The sequence below is a fragment of the Antedon mediterranea genome, chromosome 5 (genome assembly GCF_964355755.1).
Source record: "Antedon mediterranea chromosome 5, ecAntMedi1.1, whole genome shotgun sequence".
NCBI lineage: Eukaryota > Metazoa > Echinodermata > Crinoidea > Comatulida > Antedonidae > Antedon > Antedon mediterranea.
Genome location: NC_092674.1, coordinates 7,059,346 through 7,074,951, shown reverse-complemented (window position 1 = coordinate 7,074,951; position 15,606 = coordinate 7,059,346). Strand labels below are relative to the sequence as shown.

The 15,606-nt window shown below is 35.4% G+C and overlaps 1 protein-coding gene, 1 long non-coding RNA gene and 9 other non-coding genes across 11 annotated transcripts; 1 reads left to right on the top strand and 10 right to left on the bottom strand.

The window, feature by feature from the left end:
- Positions 1-49: 49 nt before the first annotated feature.
- On the bottom strand, positions 50-132 carry Trnal-uaa (transfer RNA leucine (anticodon UAA)). Its single transcript has one exon. It is a non-coding gene; the product is annotated as a tRNA-Leu (tRNA).
- A 226-nt stretch (positions 133-358) lies between these two features.
- Trnal-uaa (transfer RNA leucine (anticodon UAA)) lies at positions 359-441 on the bottom strand. The gene has a single exon. It is a non-coding gene; the product is annotated as a tRNA-Leu (tRNA).
- A 227-nt stretch (positions 442-668) lies between these two features.
- On the bottom strand, positions 669-751 carry Trnal-uaa (transfer RNA leucine (anticodon UAA)). Its single transcript has one exon. It is a non-coding gene; the product is annotated as a tRNA-Leu (tRNA).
- A 541-nt stretch (positions 752-1,292) lies between these two features.
- Trnal-uaa (transfer RNA leucine (anticodon UAA)) lies at positions 1,293-1,375 on the bottom strand. Its single transcript has one exon. It is a non-coding gene; the product is annotated as a tRNA-Leu (tRNA).
- A 73-nt stretch (positions 1,376-1,448) lies between these two features.
- On the bottom strand, positions 1,449-1,531 carry Trnal-uaa (transfer RNA leucine (anticodon UAA)). The gene has a single exon. It is a non-coding gene; the product is annotated as a tRNA-Leu (tRNA).
- Positions 1,532-1,603: 72 nt separating this feature from the next.
- Positions 1,604-1,686, bottom strand: Trnal-uaa (transfer RNA leucine (anticodon UAA)). Its single transcript has one exon. It is a non-coding gene; the product is annotated as a tRNA-Leu (tRNA).
- Positions 1,687-1,912: 226 nt separating this feature from the next.
- Positions 1,913-1,995, bottom strand: Trnal-uaa (transfer RNA leucine (anticodon UAA)). Its single transcript has one exon. It is a non-coding gene; the product is annotated as a tRNA-Leu (tRNA).
- An 851-nt stretch (positions 1,996-2,846) lies between these two features.
- Trnal-uaa (transfer RNA leucine (anticodon UAA)) lies at positions 2,847-2,929 on the bottom strand. The gene has a single exon. It is a non-coding gene; the product is annotated as a tRNA-Leu (tRNA).
- A 72-nt stretch (positions 2,930-3,001) lies between these two features.
- On the bottom strand, positions 3,002-3,084 carry Trnal-uaa (transfer RNA leucine (anticodon UAA)). The gene has a single exon. It is a non-coding gene; the product is annotated as a tRNA-Leu (tRNA).
- Positions 3,085-6,798: 3,714 nt separating this feature from the next.
- On the bottom strand, positions 6,799-9,005 carry LOC140049033 (uncharacterized). Its single transcript, XM_072093845.1, has one exon. It carries the CDS (start codon positions 8,841-8,843, stop codon positions 7,788-7,790), a length of 1,056 nt encoding a protein of 351 aa, XP_071949946.1. The 5' UTR covers positions 8,844-9,005; the 3' UTR covers positions 6,799-7,787.
- A 2,950-nt stretch (positions 9,006-11,955) lies between these two features.
- On the top strand, positions 11,956-13,350 carry LOC140049629 (uncharacterized). Its single transcript, XR_011845322.1, has 3 exons — positions 11,956-12,024; positions 12,560-12,779; positions 12,887-13,350. It is a non-coding gene; the product is annotated as an uncharacterized lncRNA (long non-coding RNA).
- Positions 13,351-15,606: the final 2,256 nt, after the last annotated feature.

The following is a 15,606-nucleotide window of genomic DNA, read 5'->3' as shown; positions in this document are numbered from 1 at the left end:
CACATTCCGTAAACAATAAAAAATAGGAAAAACAATGGGGTTAAAATATTAGTACGGATGGGGTTCGAACCCATGCGGACATACGTCCATTGGAACTTAAGTCCAACGCCTTAACCACTCGGCCACCATACTTTCCCTTGAAGTTGACTGACAAATACGATTTGTAAAAAATTAAAAATAGGAAAAACCATTGTGTTAAAGTATTAGTACGGATGGGTTCGAACCCATGCGGACATACGTCCATTGGAACTTAAGTCCAAGGCCTTAACCACTCGGCCACCGTACTTCGGCTTATTGTCGACTGACAAACACATTCCGTAAACAATAAAAAATAGGAAAAACAATGGGGTTAAAATATTAGTACGGATGGGGTTCGAACCCATGCGGACATACGTCCATTGGAACTTAAGTCCAACGCCTTAACCACTCGGCCACCGTACTTCGGCTTATTGTCGACTGACAAACACATTCCGTAAACAATAAAAAATAGGAAAAACAATGGGGTTAAAATATTAGTACGGATGGGGTTCAAACCCATGCGGACATACGTCCATTGGAACTTAAGTCCAACGCCTAAACCACTCGGCCACCGTACTTCGTCTTATTGTCGACTGACAAACACATTCCGTAAACAATAAAAAATAGGAAAAACAATGGGGTTAAAATATTAGTACGGATGGGGTTCGAACCCATGCGGACATACGTCCATTGGAACTTAAGTCCAACGCCTTAACCACTCGGCCACCGTACTTCGGCTTATTGTCGACTGACAAACACATTACGTAAACAATAAAAAATAGGAAAAACAATGGGGTTAAAATATTAGTACGGATGGGGTTCGATCCCATGCGGTCATACGTCCATTGGAACTTAAGTCCAACGCCTTAACCACTCGGCCACCGTACTTCGGCTTATTGTCGACTGACAAGCACATTCCGTAAACAATAAAAAATAGGAAAAACAATGGTTTTAAAATATTAGTACGGATGGGGTTCGAACCAATGCGGACATACGTCCATTGGAACTTACGTCCAACGCCTTAACCAGTCAGCCACCGTACTTGCGCTTGCTTTCGATTAGGGAACACATTTCGTAAACAAGTAAAAAATATAAAAAAAAACAATGGGGTTAAAATATTAGTACGGATGGGGTTCGAACCCATGCGGACATACGTCCATTGGAACTTAAGTCCAACGCCTTAACAACTCGGCCACCGTACTTTCGCTTGAAGTTGACTGACAAATACGATTTGTAAAAAATTAAAAATAGGAAAAACAATTGTGTTAAAATATTAGTACGGATGGGGTTCGAACCCATGCGGACATACGTCCATTGGAACTTAAGTCCAACGCCTTAACCACTCGGCCACCGTACTTTCCCTTGAAGTTGACTGACAAATACGATTTGTAAAAAAATAAAAAATAGGAAAAACAATTGTATTAAAATATTAGTACGGATGGGGTTCGAACCCATGCGGACATACGTCCATTGGAACTTAAGTCCAACGCCTTAACCACTCGGCCACCGTACTTCGGCTTATTGTCGACTGACAAACACATTCCGTAAACAATAAAAAATAGGAAAAACAATGGGGTTAAAATATTAGTACGGATGGGGTTCGAACCCATGCGGACATACGTCCATTGGAACTTAAGTCCAACGCCTTAACCACTCGGCCACCATACTTTCCCTTGAAGTTGACTGACAAATACGATTTGTAAAAAATTAAAAATAGGAAAAACCATTGTGTTAGATTATTAGTACGGATGGGTTCGAACCCATGCGGACATACGTCCATTGGAACTTAAGTCCAAGGCCTTAACCACTCGGCCACCGTACTTCGGCTTATTGTCGACTGACAAACACATTCCGTAAACAATAAAAAATAGGAAAAACAATGGGGTTAAAATATTAGTACGGATGGGGTTCGAACCCATGCGGACATACGTCCATTGGAACTTAAGTCCAACGCCTTAACCACTCGGCCACCGTACTTCGGCTTATTGTCGACTGACAAACACATTCCGTAAACAATAAAAAATAGGAAAAACAATGGGGTTAAAATATTAGTACGGATGGGGTTCAAACCCATGCGGACATACGTCCATTGGAACTTAAGTACAACGCCTAAACCACTCGGCCACCGTACTTCGTCTTATTGTCGACTGACAAACACATTCCGTAAACAATAAAAAATAGGAAAAACAATGGGGTTAAAATATTAGTACGGATGGGGTTCGACCCCATGCGGACATACGTCCATTGGAACTTAAGTCCAACGCCTTAACCACTCGGCCACCGTACTTCGGCTTATTGTCGACTGACAAACACATTACGTAAACAATAAAAAATAGGAAAAACAATGGGGTTAAAATATTAGTACGGATGGGGTTCGATCCCATGCGGTCATACGTCCATTGGAACTTAAGTCCAACGCCTTAACCACTCGGCCACCGTACTTCGGCTTATTGTCGACTGACAAGCACATTCCGTAAACAATAAAAAATAGGAAAAACAATGGTTTTAAAATATTAGTACGGATGGGGTTCGAACCAATGCGGACATACGTCCATTGGAACTTAAGTCCAACGCCTTAACCAGTCAGCCACCGTACTTGCGCTTGCTTTCGATTAGGGAACACATTTCGTAAACAAGTAAAAAATATAAAAAAAAACAATGGGGTTAAAATATTAGTACGGATGGGGTTCGAACCCATGCGGACATACGTCCATTGGAACTTAAGTCCAACGCCTTAACAACTCGGCCACCGTACTTTCGCTTGAAGTTGACTGACAAATACGATTTGTAAAAAATTAAAAATAGGAAAAACAATTGTGTTAAAATATTAGTACGGATGGGGTTCGAACCCATGCGGACATACGTCCATTGGAACTTAAGTCCAACGCCTTAACCACTCGGCCACCGTACTTTCCCTTGAAGTTGACTGACAAATACGATTTGTAAAAAATAAAAAATAGGAAAAACAATTGTATTAAAATATTAGTACGGATGGGGTTCGAACCCATGCGGACATACGTCCATTGGAACTTAAGTCCAACGCCTTAACCACTCGGCCACCGTACTTCGGCTTATTGTCGACTGACACACACATTCCGTAAACAATAAAAAATAGGAAAAACAATGGTTTTAAAATATTAGTACGGATGGGGTTCGAACCAATGCGGACATACGTCCATTGGAACTTAAGTCCAACGCCTTAACCACTCGGCCACCGTACTTGCGCTTGCTTTCGATTAGGGAACACATTCCGTAAACAAGTAAAAATATAAAAAAAACAATGGGGTTAAAATATTAGTACGCATGCGGACATACGTCCATTGGAACTTAAGTTCAACGCCTTAACCAGTCGGCCACCGTACTTGCGCTTGTTATTTTCTAAACAGTTATCATGAAATAATAGCCCAATCAACGAACGACATACCATCACTTCTATTAATTATATATTTAAAAAAAAACAATTGTTTTTCGTCTCATAGTTAACAGTGGTTTCTGAAGGCAATTCATATATTTGGATGATGGGTCTCAATCCAATCTAAACAAACTCCATTCAATTTCCCAGTTCAATAAAAGCAGAATGATGGATCAGATAACAAATACATTTTATGGGTGTGTACATACGGTTGGAGTACAAATCGAAAACAAACATAATACGATCAAGAAGTCAACCAAATGACTAATCAATCACAAACATATAGATATTTTTAAACACAGTTTAAACAACTATGCTTTATTATTATAATAGGCCTACAGATAATAATAACATTGTAATTTTCATGCAAACTCATTGAAATCATACTGGTGTTTCTGCACACTGACATTTCTAAGGTCAACTCTATACCGTCAAACATTACACCTGTGTGGTGGAAACATGTGTACGCGCGCGTTTTAACATTGATGAAGCCATAAGTTTTTACGTACGTGCGCCTTTTAACGCGCGTGGTTAAGTCACATGGATTGTACGTGCGCCTTTCAACGTTGAGACAGTCATACAGTTTATACGCGCGCGTTATAATGTTGATGAATTCATACCGTTTGTACGCGAGCGTCCTTCAGTACGTTGATGAAATCGTACGGCATGGAGTTATGATGTTCGCGAATGCGAGTAATATCAATCAATTCATTACGAATTAATTTCGTTGCTATTGTTTTTTTTTTATGTAATCAATCCATCAATCAATCGGTCCATCCATCAATCAATGTCACCTACCACAATCAAATCTAAAAACGGACAACATTTTACAAAACTATCTCTATCTATAAATGTTAAGAATAAAATATCGTTATATTATTTAATACCACTTAATACACGCACAAAAAATGACACTTAGTAACCCAGCAACCTCCCAATAATTTTAGATTAAGAGATTACCTTCAGCTGGTTTTTTAAAAAATCATGAGAAAGAATAAAAGTAGAAAACAATACACCTTGTTTCCAGTTTCCCCCGGCAGAAAACAGTCAACAATCGTCCTATGAAGGGGTATATAATAATAGTTTAGGCCTAGAACAATACCAGAATCTCCTATTCAATAGATAGAATATAAGATGTATTGTACAGAGGTCAATGTCTTTAATAAGGTGCAATTTTGGTATTAACGCCTTCATGAAATTATTCTATTATGGGTGGTTTAGTGGCTTTATTTACTGGTACTCGTTAAGCCATCATTTGAAGGGGTTTTGTTAAAATACAGGCACTATTCACATTTTAAATCGTTCTACCACAAGATATTGCAATTAGAGATAATCCTTGGCAACGATGATGGGTTTAGGATTTTATTGTTGTACCTGTGAATAAAAAAGTTATAAAAATGCTGACATCTTAAGCTTTGGCATATTTTTGCACAAGAGTTCAAATTCGATTTACGACGAGGTATTACTCTGTGATAATAATGTGCGAAACAATGGGCGAAGAGGAGGCATGTGAGGCGGCGGGTGGTCGGGAGGGGTGTAGAAGGGCCAAACTTGGGCACAATACACCATAGCCAGTGTCGTAACATTAACTCAACTAAATCGTGGAAGTTTCGATATCATGGGAATTTTGGTCAGGGCTAAATTGTGAAATCTGTTGATTTTAAGAAAACCGGCTCAAGCGACATCCAAGTGGGGATAGAGAAAATCTATCGAGATGAGTATACTTATCCACCCCCCCCCCCTCCCCCACACCACACCAATTTTGTTGATGTCACGTAATAGTTTTTCACTTTGACCAAAAACTGGATCGAAAAAAAGAAGATTTACCTAAAGATATGTAATTTAAAGCAAAAAAACTGTCTGTCAGACAATAGTTGTTGGTCAAAATTAACCGTTTCTTTTATCTTTTTAGGAGTGAATTTTTTTGTACAGAAGTGAATAACTTTATTTAAACTGCAAAATTGCCTATTTAATGTCTGATTTTATTAATTGTTCATGTCTTTTTTATGGGGGGGGGGGGATACATCTTTAAAGATGACATTAAATAACGTACTTCTGTATTATCTATCTATTTAACATACACCTGATCCATTGTACCAATTAACTGTCCAAAGAAGAAGTAATATTTGAACTAGATAAATCTTAAAGGTAATATAAACTCATTCGTGTGTACACATTGGCTCTTGGGATCACGTTTTAGTCAATATTAGCTCAGGTAAAATCTTCTTTAAAACTGTCTAATTCAATATGGCATGACCTCTAAACGTTTAGAAACAAACAAGTTAGACAGATTGGTTCGTGTTCAGATGGTTTAACGGTTAAAAAAAAAAGATTTAGCGGTTTTCATGTCTTGAGGTGTCATGTCTCATTTCTTGTTTTGATTTCAACCTTCGGATATTAAGAGAAAATACAAATAAAACCAAAAAAGGATGCAATTAAGTGTGAGATTATTAACACTTTAAACGTACGGAATAAATCGTTATTTGTTTACATGTATTCGATTGGGGAATTTGATTAATGTTTTCCAGTTTTCTTATTTAGTTAACGGCATAATTCGAACGTTAAAGCTTGGTTCCCACTAGGACGCAACGCAAGGACGTTAGACACACTGTGTCGACGCAAAGTTCCAAAGAATATAACCTTGTGGGTGGGAACAGACGACGAAAGAACGGTATCGTATGCGTGTATTCAACACCGTTTTCTGCTTTACGTTACGTCGCAACAATGATGAGGTTGCATGCAAAATTGATAAAATAGTATTTTACGTTGCATGATTTTTTTCTAATTGGGAACCAAAGCTTTGAGCTTAATTAACGTTTACTATTCGACAAAATTGATACTTAAAACATTTTTGTGTCTATTCAATAAAAACTCATCTATAAAAAGTCGCTAAAATAACTGAAAGAGAATTACTTAAAGGTTGCTTATTGCCTATAAACAAACTTTATTTTCCGAAAAAACAACTTTCATACACACCACAAAATTCCAAACTCTTTCTGTTCAAATACTCATCACTCCATTTAAAATTGTCGTTAAAATTATTTGACAATAAATCGTGACAAAAACGATATTCTTGATCATGACGTCATTTAATTAGATTTTAAATTGTAATATTTTCACCAAGACATCATAAAGGGTTATTCTATAGTTCTAGGATGAAAACTGTTTCGATTTCATTTGTTTTCTGCGGGAATCATCGATCGTTATCGTCCGTATAAACAGACCTTTATTGTTTTAAGGTCCTACCATAAAACCATTTTCATCACAAACATCAACATTAAAAAGATAAAAAAGGACAGAAAGTTACACATTAAAATGCTGTTTATTATATAACAATTGTAATACATGATAGCCGCCAGCAGCTGTTATAATATCTTATATAAAATATATACAACATAAAATGATTTGTTTTGTTTCCTTTCTTTATACTTTAAATCAATAAATCAAGAAACAAATATAAAATTCAAATTCTTATTAAAAGAATTATCATCAAGGTATATTAACAGATGGAAACTAATTCCAGTGTTATATAATAAATATCGGTTAATTGTTTGATAATTAGCCTAGTCAAAAACAGTATAAGTTTTCTAAAAAGATTGGACGCAAAGCAAAGACGTGCGCGCAAAGTAAATTGACCAATCATAAACGACGACGATGTGATTCATCAAATTAGTCCAACCTATTTTGCCTCTCTTAGCGCGAATGGCAGTAATTGCAAAAAAGAGAGTTAGTGGAATGCGACTAAGATATCTTTCTAAATTTTACCTATAGTGTTTATGAATTTAAACATGTTAATCTTGCACTTTTGTTATGGGCTCAAACAAAGGTCAAATTATGAAAAGAATATAAATTCGTTGAATTTAAATTACTTCCACTGGATTTATACTATGCTTTGTTGACTTTGTAATAGTTCTACAACAGGTATTGTTGTCAATTAATTCAATTACAGTACATAGAATAATTACTTATAAATATAAATTGCGTCTACTTTGATTGCAAGAAAGTAAGATTAGAATGAATTTTAAATACAAATTTAGATAACATTTTCTAATCATGATTGAAAATCAACATCACGGTTATCAGAAGGTTAAAGATAAACATAAAAATGAAATATTAGAAATGTCATTATAAGACGTAAAAAAGTATGTAGTTATATGCTGATAACTGAAGAAAATAATAAGAGTTTGAAGATTTATAGTTTTACCATTCCGGCTGGAATTTGTTTGCAAAAGCTTGCGGAAACCCTAGAAGAGTTCCGTTGTTGCTGACATACTTTGCTAATGAAGAGAAAGACTATTATATAAATTGAAAATGTTATAATAATTATTAATATAATAATTTTGTATTTATCTGCTAACTATAGAACAGCATAAGAGTTCGATGATTGTTCGTGGTACCATTCTGGTTGGAATTTATTTGCAAAGGCTTGCGGAAAACCTGGAAGAGTTCCGTTGTTGGTCACAGAGTACATATTCTGTTGCTGAACAGAAGGACTATTAAAAGAATTGCAAATATCATCTATAGTGTCAATAATATGAGGGATTATTCCTTCTGCGCATTGCAGGTATGACGTATGCGATGGTTGATTGATGATTGGAACAGTTGGAGAAATTACAGTCATTTCTTGCTCTTCCCGCAAATGTCTAAACTCCTCAAAATACTGAGGTCGTGTAAAGTTTGGCGTTGAATCCTGATACATGTTAGGCCACGACATATCATCGAGGAATTGTTCAGAAGAAGCAGGTGAGGCCACACTTACACTGCTGCAGGAATCTCCAATTGAATTGGCATCCGTCTGTGGAAGCTCATCTTCCCAGTTTCCGATAATCTCACTTAAATCGGTAGGATTATCTAACCAATCTAATCCTTCACTGATTCCTAAATCTGGAAGATTTCGATGATTAATCTGATCCATTGGAAACGGTTGCTGTAATTCTTGCTGAGCGGGCTCAGTGAAAAACGATGATGGTAGTTTTCTTTCTCTGAGAGGAACCTTTGAAATGTTTGCCAACTTTTTCTGACGTCCGTCGATTGCTTTCTTGACTTGTCTCACATCAAATAAATCCGAAAGAGATTTGTTCTGTAAGCCAGCTTGCGTTGTATCTCGTCTGTGAAAAGTTTTCTTAACAATCTTTGATGCTGGCTGTTCGGGTTCACATTTTGAAGAGTCTTTTCTCTCACTAAGAGTTTGAAAATTGTTAGATAGTTGCGCACATCGTTTTATTTGTTTCTGCAAGTACTTACGATGATTCACTTTGCGTTTTGATTTGATTGGTCGATCTAAAGCAAGTTTGATGTTACTTGAAGCCATATCAACAAAGTTCAGGAGATTGCACGTTTCAATCGTTGCTGTATGGAGAAGACCTCCGTACTGATTTGAAGTTAAGCCAGACATACTCCCGCACTGAACCATCTCAGGACAAGTGTACAATCAAGAAGAAAAACCTTAGATCCAAAATACAATAAACCACGGTTTAAAAATAAGCAAGAATATATCCTTTTGCAAGAGTTATCAAACTGCAATAATAAAACGGGTTGTATTTTGACTAGATCAACTTTCTACACACCTTCACGATGCAATGGAAAACTTGACACTACTTGATAGTAATAATATCACCAAAACTTTATACTTATTCTCGTTGCTGTTAGTGACGATGGAAGGCGGAGCTAACACAATGGCCAATCAAATTGCGAGTTGTGCATCCCGACAAGATAGGAATTACTGGAGCGTACTAAAGTTGCACAGTACTTTTACAAATGACGTAAATTCTATTCTTGCTAATTACAAAGTCAAAACAAAGTGTTTAGTTTATTAAACCAAAACATTTTATTCAAAATATATATATTAACCTTTTATCTTTTGAAATTTCGAGGTTTTTATCAATATATTATTATTAATTCGGCTAAATTATTCACAATGTCAAGAATTTACTATAATGTTAACATTGTATTTATATCATTTTTAATAATTTTAATTTTTGTTCATGAGAAGGTATAAAAATAAATGTCTCAATTTGACTATGCAACGTCATGGAATAAAAACACCCGCTACGGTCCTAAACGAAGCACATGCCTCTTCCTAATATTCTTGTTATTCATAATTTTAAAAACTAATTGAACAAAACAATTATTGAAAAAAACAATTGTAAATGATGATTCGACAATTATAAAATGTAATGACGGTGTTAGAGCGTCCTCTTCAAAGGTTAATTGGGTATAATTAGTGCAGTGCCTACTCATATTTCGGTTAAGTGGATCCGGGACCTAATTACGACAATTGGTGGGGTTTAATATCAATGAATTGGTGTAATTGTTGGTCAACCGCATTCTACAACAAATTAATCAAATTGGCAATCTTTTCCTGAAATTAGTACATTGTATATATTTTTTTTCTGGAAATTAACTGAACGGGCGTTAGTGAAAATAGTTTAGATTAGGCTGACAATGAATATTATCTTTGACCTGTCCAGGGATAATACCCACTCGTACCGTGAAAAACTTTACCGGCAGTTCAAGAGGTACCGGGACACTTCACATTTGAGAAATATTTTCCATTGTATAGGCCTAAAAGGAAAATAATTACCAATATAGAAATATATAATAGGCTATTTATTAAAGATATACAGTTCATTGTCCGTTTGTTCAATTAGTTTGTTGAATTTTCCATTTTAATGAAGCACAATTAATAAGTTATTCAATTTGACCAAAAGCGGATAAAAAATTATTAACTAGGCCTAAACAGTAATTAAAACAAAGAAAAGTCAAATAGTCTGTCAGACAATGGATTTTTGGTTAAATTTAATATTAAATCATTATCTCCGTTAGTGAATAACTGTATTTAAACCGCAAAATGTGTTGGGGACAATACGAAAATATTGAAAATATATTGGTAATAGAAAATTACACTCGACTTATTTATCAATCTAAAATCGGAACTATGTTTTTATTACAAATTAGCTTTGAAAACCAATCCGATAGAGCAACACGCCCCATCTGATGGGTAAACAATCGTTAAGGGGCATGAAGGAGCAATTCCCTGAAGAAATACGGTGTATACACGGGGTTTAGTGACCAAATAACCGCTAAGCAAATACATCGACAGCGCCTAGGGATTTACCGAACAATTCGAGTGCTTTGCTTAAACTCAAACTCTTTTTGTATAGGTTCTTAAAGAGTTGATAAAAGAGAGATTTTATTATGAACTTGATCTGATCTGCGAACTCTACGGGGAGTGCTGATGCAGTCAACCTGCTATCAAAAGCAGTCATATGTCATAAAGGTACATTTGAATGGAACCATAAGTATGCAGACATACGACGAATTCAAAACCACTTATTAAATTGTATGTAATTATGTTCATTGCTAAAATTATATGTGTAGTTGTATGTACAAACACAGTAAAGAACCATGATTTGATCTGGGCCTGCATGGGTGAGGTAAAGTTGAAATAAATGAAAACAAAAACAATAATTACAATAACGAAATTACTTCAACTTCATATTTATTTAGTGTTTAGGCTTATTTATGCTTTGCTATATTGTGTTATTTTCTATTGCTACTTGTTTCTCACATAACATAACATATTTTAGATTTTTATTTATACATCTCTAGCTTGTTGCAATAGCATGACACATACCCGATTTTTCAACCTCAAAACAGACCCACTGACCAACCAACTTACCGTAACCAATTAAAAGGGAACCAACCAACCGGACAGACCAATTACACACTTAAAACTAAAGGTGCAATAAAAGGTGCAAACCTATAAAAAGGTGCTAATTTGCGCCTTTTTCTCATAAAATGGTGCAGAGTTCATAAAAGGTTTAATTTTGCACCTTTTATATCGAAAAATGCAGACAAGTATAAAAAGGTGCAGAACTGCACCGCAAAGGCCCAAGTAGGCCATGGTGACTGTGTGACAAATAAGACCTATTAGATTAATGAACGCTTCTTGATATGTTTAACTTAGGGCTTCTAAAAGCTTAAAAGGTGATGATAAGGACAATTTTTTTAGAATGACATTATTGTGGTAAGTTAAAACAAAAATAAGAAAGATTAATAATAATATAGATAGGTTTGTGGGGACAGCTATCGGAATTCGAACAAATCTTTTTTTTTACGGAACATTAGAAAGTCGCTGGCTTGTAACTGAAAATTAAAGTTTAATACCTTTAACATGATAAATTGAAAGGTTCAACTGGGCACCCTATAAGGTTTAACATCAGTTAAAAGGTGCATAATAGCACCTTTTTGTACAATTTTTGTACAATTTTCGTACCGTATGCGCACGCAAGATGTCTGTAAACAATTGTTAAAATATTGAATTTCAGAGGTTATTTACTCTGGTTTGCTTAAGTCTAGAATAAGTAAACTTTTCTTTCATATTCAACAATATTATTAGAATATCTAATATCATAATGTAGGCATCTGTTCTAAATTTATTTGAAACAGGAATTGAACAATAATTTTAAGCGCGTGCGGTTGTTAAACATGCAGTTTGAATTGAGGAGTTTGCGCCCAAAAAATCAGGCTATAAAATTAAACTAAGCCTACTAGCTCCCACACCTCTCCAGTGTAGGGGATAGCTGTTAAAAGTAAGTAACGAAGCTTTATAGGCATGTAGTTTGGTTGTTTTTATTAGATTAATTATTGTATAGGCCTATAAGCCTAGGCTAGGCCTAAAACTTAAAAATGATAGCTAAATAAATAAATATGGCAAGCTAGAGGCCTCCTACCTAGCCTATCTAGGCGGCCTCTATTAGGCCTAAGCCTAGGCTAGGTTAAGCCTAAAGTAGGCAGTCTAGAGGCCTACTTAGCCTACCGTAGCCTTTCGGGCGGGGGCTAGTCCTAGACCAGGCCTAGCCTACTTACCTGGGTCTAGCTAGTAGGTTAGGCATAATATAGGCTAGCTATGCCTAGCCTAGGTTACTAATACTAGCTAGGTAGGCCTAGACCTTAAACTTAATTAAAAGCAGTCCTAGGCCTAGCTAGCCGGCTAGGCCTATAATTAATAATAGGCCTAGCTAGGCAGGCCAGGGGCCTAGTTATTAATATTAGTTATTACAGTAGCTGGGTATTATTAGGCCTATATTAAATTCTTATACACATTATCATTATTTTTAATTATAGTTACAGCCTACAATCTACATGATGTCATGGAGGGATAAAATAAGTTTAAAACATGAAAGAGCACCTCTGCTCTAATCAGCAGCAATATAAAGATGTTCAGAAAAGGAGAAAGAAATGTGACCACATGTACTGTAATACTCTAGTATATAGGGCCTACTATACTACGAGCTGAGGAAAGGGAGAGGAACATACTTTAAAGTATGTGAAGCATGTGGTCAAGGTAATTTGACTTTAAAAATCAGAACAATGTCAATAATGTATTGTATGATGTTGTATTAATGATAATATTATTTTTAATAGTTTCCCTTCCTATTTCATGCTTTTTAGGAAAGTACATAATCAGGTGAAAATGTTCGGAAAAGGTGAACCAGACATCAAGAACACTGTTTCAGATATATGGGGATAAGAAGAGAATACTGCCAAAGATGTCATCATTAGATAATTTTAACAATAGGCCTATTGTTGGTTTGAGAAGAGATGGCCACACTCTATTTAAGGTGCAGAAACTGGTAATTGCCATCCATTAATTCAGCAGTTAAATTGAATAATGTAATGTTTTAAAGTTGAATAAAATTATACAAAGCTTAATCAATATTTTTTGTATTTTAGTGATTTTTATTTGTGCACCTTTTTAACAGAAATTTGAATCTTAGAGGAGCATTATTGAACCTTTTATTAGGGTGTAAAGTTGCACCTTTATTTAGAGGTTGAATTTTGCTCCTTTGGGGAGCTGCTATTGTTGCATTTAGTTTGCACCTTTTAGGGTAGAAAATTACACCTTATATGGTGCAAATGTGAACTCCATAGGAGCATTATAGCACCCTTTATCAGGGTTCAAAATTGCACCTTCCGTCAAAGGTGCAGTTGTGCACCTTAAAGGGAGCTGCTATTGTTGCATCGGTTTGCACCTTTTTAGGTAGAGATTTGCACCTTTTTTTTTTAGTGTGAAGAGTTACGATATTGTGCATCACACTAGTGCCAACGCATAACGCGTCACATTGTGACTAATAACCCAGATATTACGTGATATACTCCTATATACAGGATATTGTATATATACAGTATTTAAGGTGATCGTGCATCTAAACGTCAACAACCACTTGAGATAGATCATCTGAATAAGTGTATACAACAAACCGACTTAAACTATTATCAATCAAGAAGTTTTCTCCGCTAAACCAACTTACAGTAGACTACAGTTTGTAAACTACGGACCTATATCCAAATCACACCAGATTCTCTGGTACTGTAAATCCACATATGGCATTATCAGTTTGTAAACTACGGACCTATATCCAAATCACACCCGATTCTCTGGTACTGTAAATCCACATATGGCATTATCAGTTTGTAAACTACGGACCTATATCCAAATCACACCAGATTCTCTGGTACTGTAAATCCACATATGGCATTATCAGTCCAGCATCAAAGATTTTTAAGAAAACTTCTCACACTACAAGATACGACGCAAAATTGTGATTGGCCCATATATGGGTGATGTCATATCACTACCATTTTGGGCATATCAATACCATATTTGAGCACCTTTTTTTGTCAAACTAGTTTGATGGTGTAGACCTTAATATGGGCACATCACAATTTGGTGTCACATAAAGTTTGATAGTGTAGACAGAGCTTCGCAGAACCTGCCTAGACACTGGAAACACTACAGACAAGTACCGAGAATCGTCTACAGATCATTTCAAACATAACAATAATGTATTATATAGGCCTCGATAACAATTTGGAATAAGAGAAGAATTTTAGTGGTGCTGTCGATTATTTTTATGTTTATTTAAATAAATCACAACCGCCTAATTGCAGCCACCAAGTACAGTTAGCGACATTTCAAAGGACCAACCGCAAGTAGATATACTCCTACATTGAATTCAGAAGATCTATTACTATGTCTATTCTTAATTAATCATGATTAAGTCCTATATATTGACCACACTTAATCATGCATTCACAATCTTAAAGGCGTCTCCCTCCACTCGACTTAAGTGAGTTCATATTCCACGACTCACTTCTCCCACACGTGAAACTTCATAAGAAAATGTCTAAATTAGTCAACGTTATTCGTATTAATGTTTGGATTGTCTTCAATAAGAGTAGTTTTATAGTGCTATGAAATATACTGTCGGTTATTAACTTTTCATTGGCAAATGTGACTGTGAATTACAAAATATCAAAGATAAACGTAAAAACACAGATAGGTGCAGAAGAACAAGATAATATAATCTGTGCGTGTAACGCCTACAAACAACTCTTTTAAAAACCTTTCATTAAAAAAAAATAAGCGAAAAAAACATGGTTTTCTCGCTGCGCTTTTAACATCCCAAATAGTCAATTTACTGATAAATCTATATTTCGTAAATTTATCCATATTTGTCCAAATATAGTGAATTAAATTGATAAAATTGAAGAAAAAAATAGAAAAACTGCAAATTAAACGAAGAAGCAGCTAAGGGACAGACAATTGTAACCTAACTAAACTAACATTGTATTTAGAACGATACGTCAATCATGCTAAACTACAAACAAAATAAAATAAACAAAAAATAAACACAAAAAATATATACAGATCAAAGGAGCCGCAAGCTCAGACAGTGTGACCATCAGACAATACATCGAGATCAAAACTTGAACTCAGCCCTCATTTAGTGAGTGACCAAACAAAATGCTATTAGATGATGGTGGTGAGGATTATGATTGTATTGTTGATGTTCGTATGGTGATAATGTTGTTAGTGATGTATAAAATCATTAGTGATGTAAAAGATCACGTTGATTGTTATTTGTTTGCATGTGATGTAGAATATAACGTTAATGTTGGATGGGGATGTAAATTATCATGTTGTCGTTGGTTGTGAGGTTGTTTGTGATATAGAAGATCATGTCATTGGTTGTGATGTTGTTTTTGATGTGTAGATCACGTCATTGCTGGTTGTGATGTTGTTTGTGATGTAGAAGATCATGCTGTTTTGTGTGATGTTGTTTGTGATGTGATGTAGAAGATCATGTCGTTGGTTGTGATGTTGTTTG

What these genes read in the sequence shown, in the direction of transcription:
- LOC140049033 (XM_072093845.1), bottom strand. Translation starts at nt 8,843, where the DNA reads ATGGTTCAGTGCGGGAGTATGTCTGGCTTAACTTCAAATCAGTACGGA.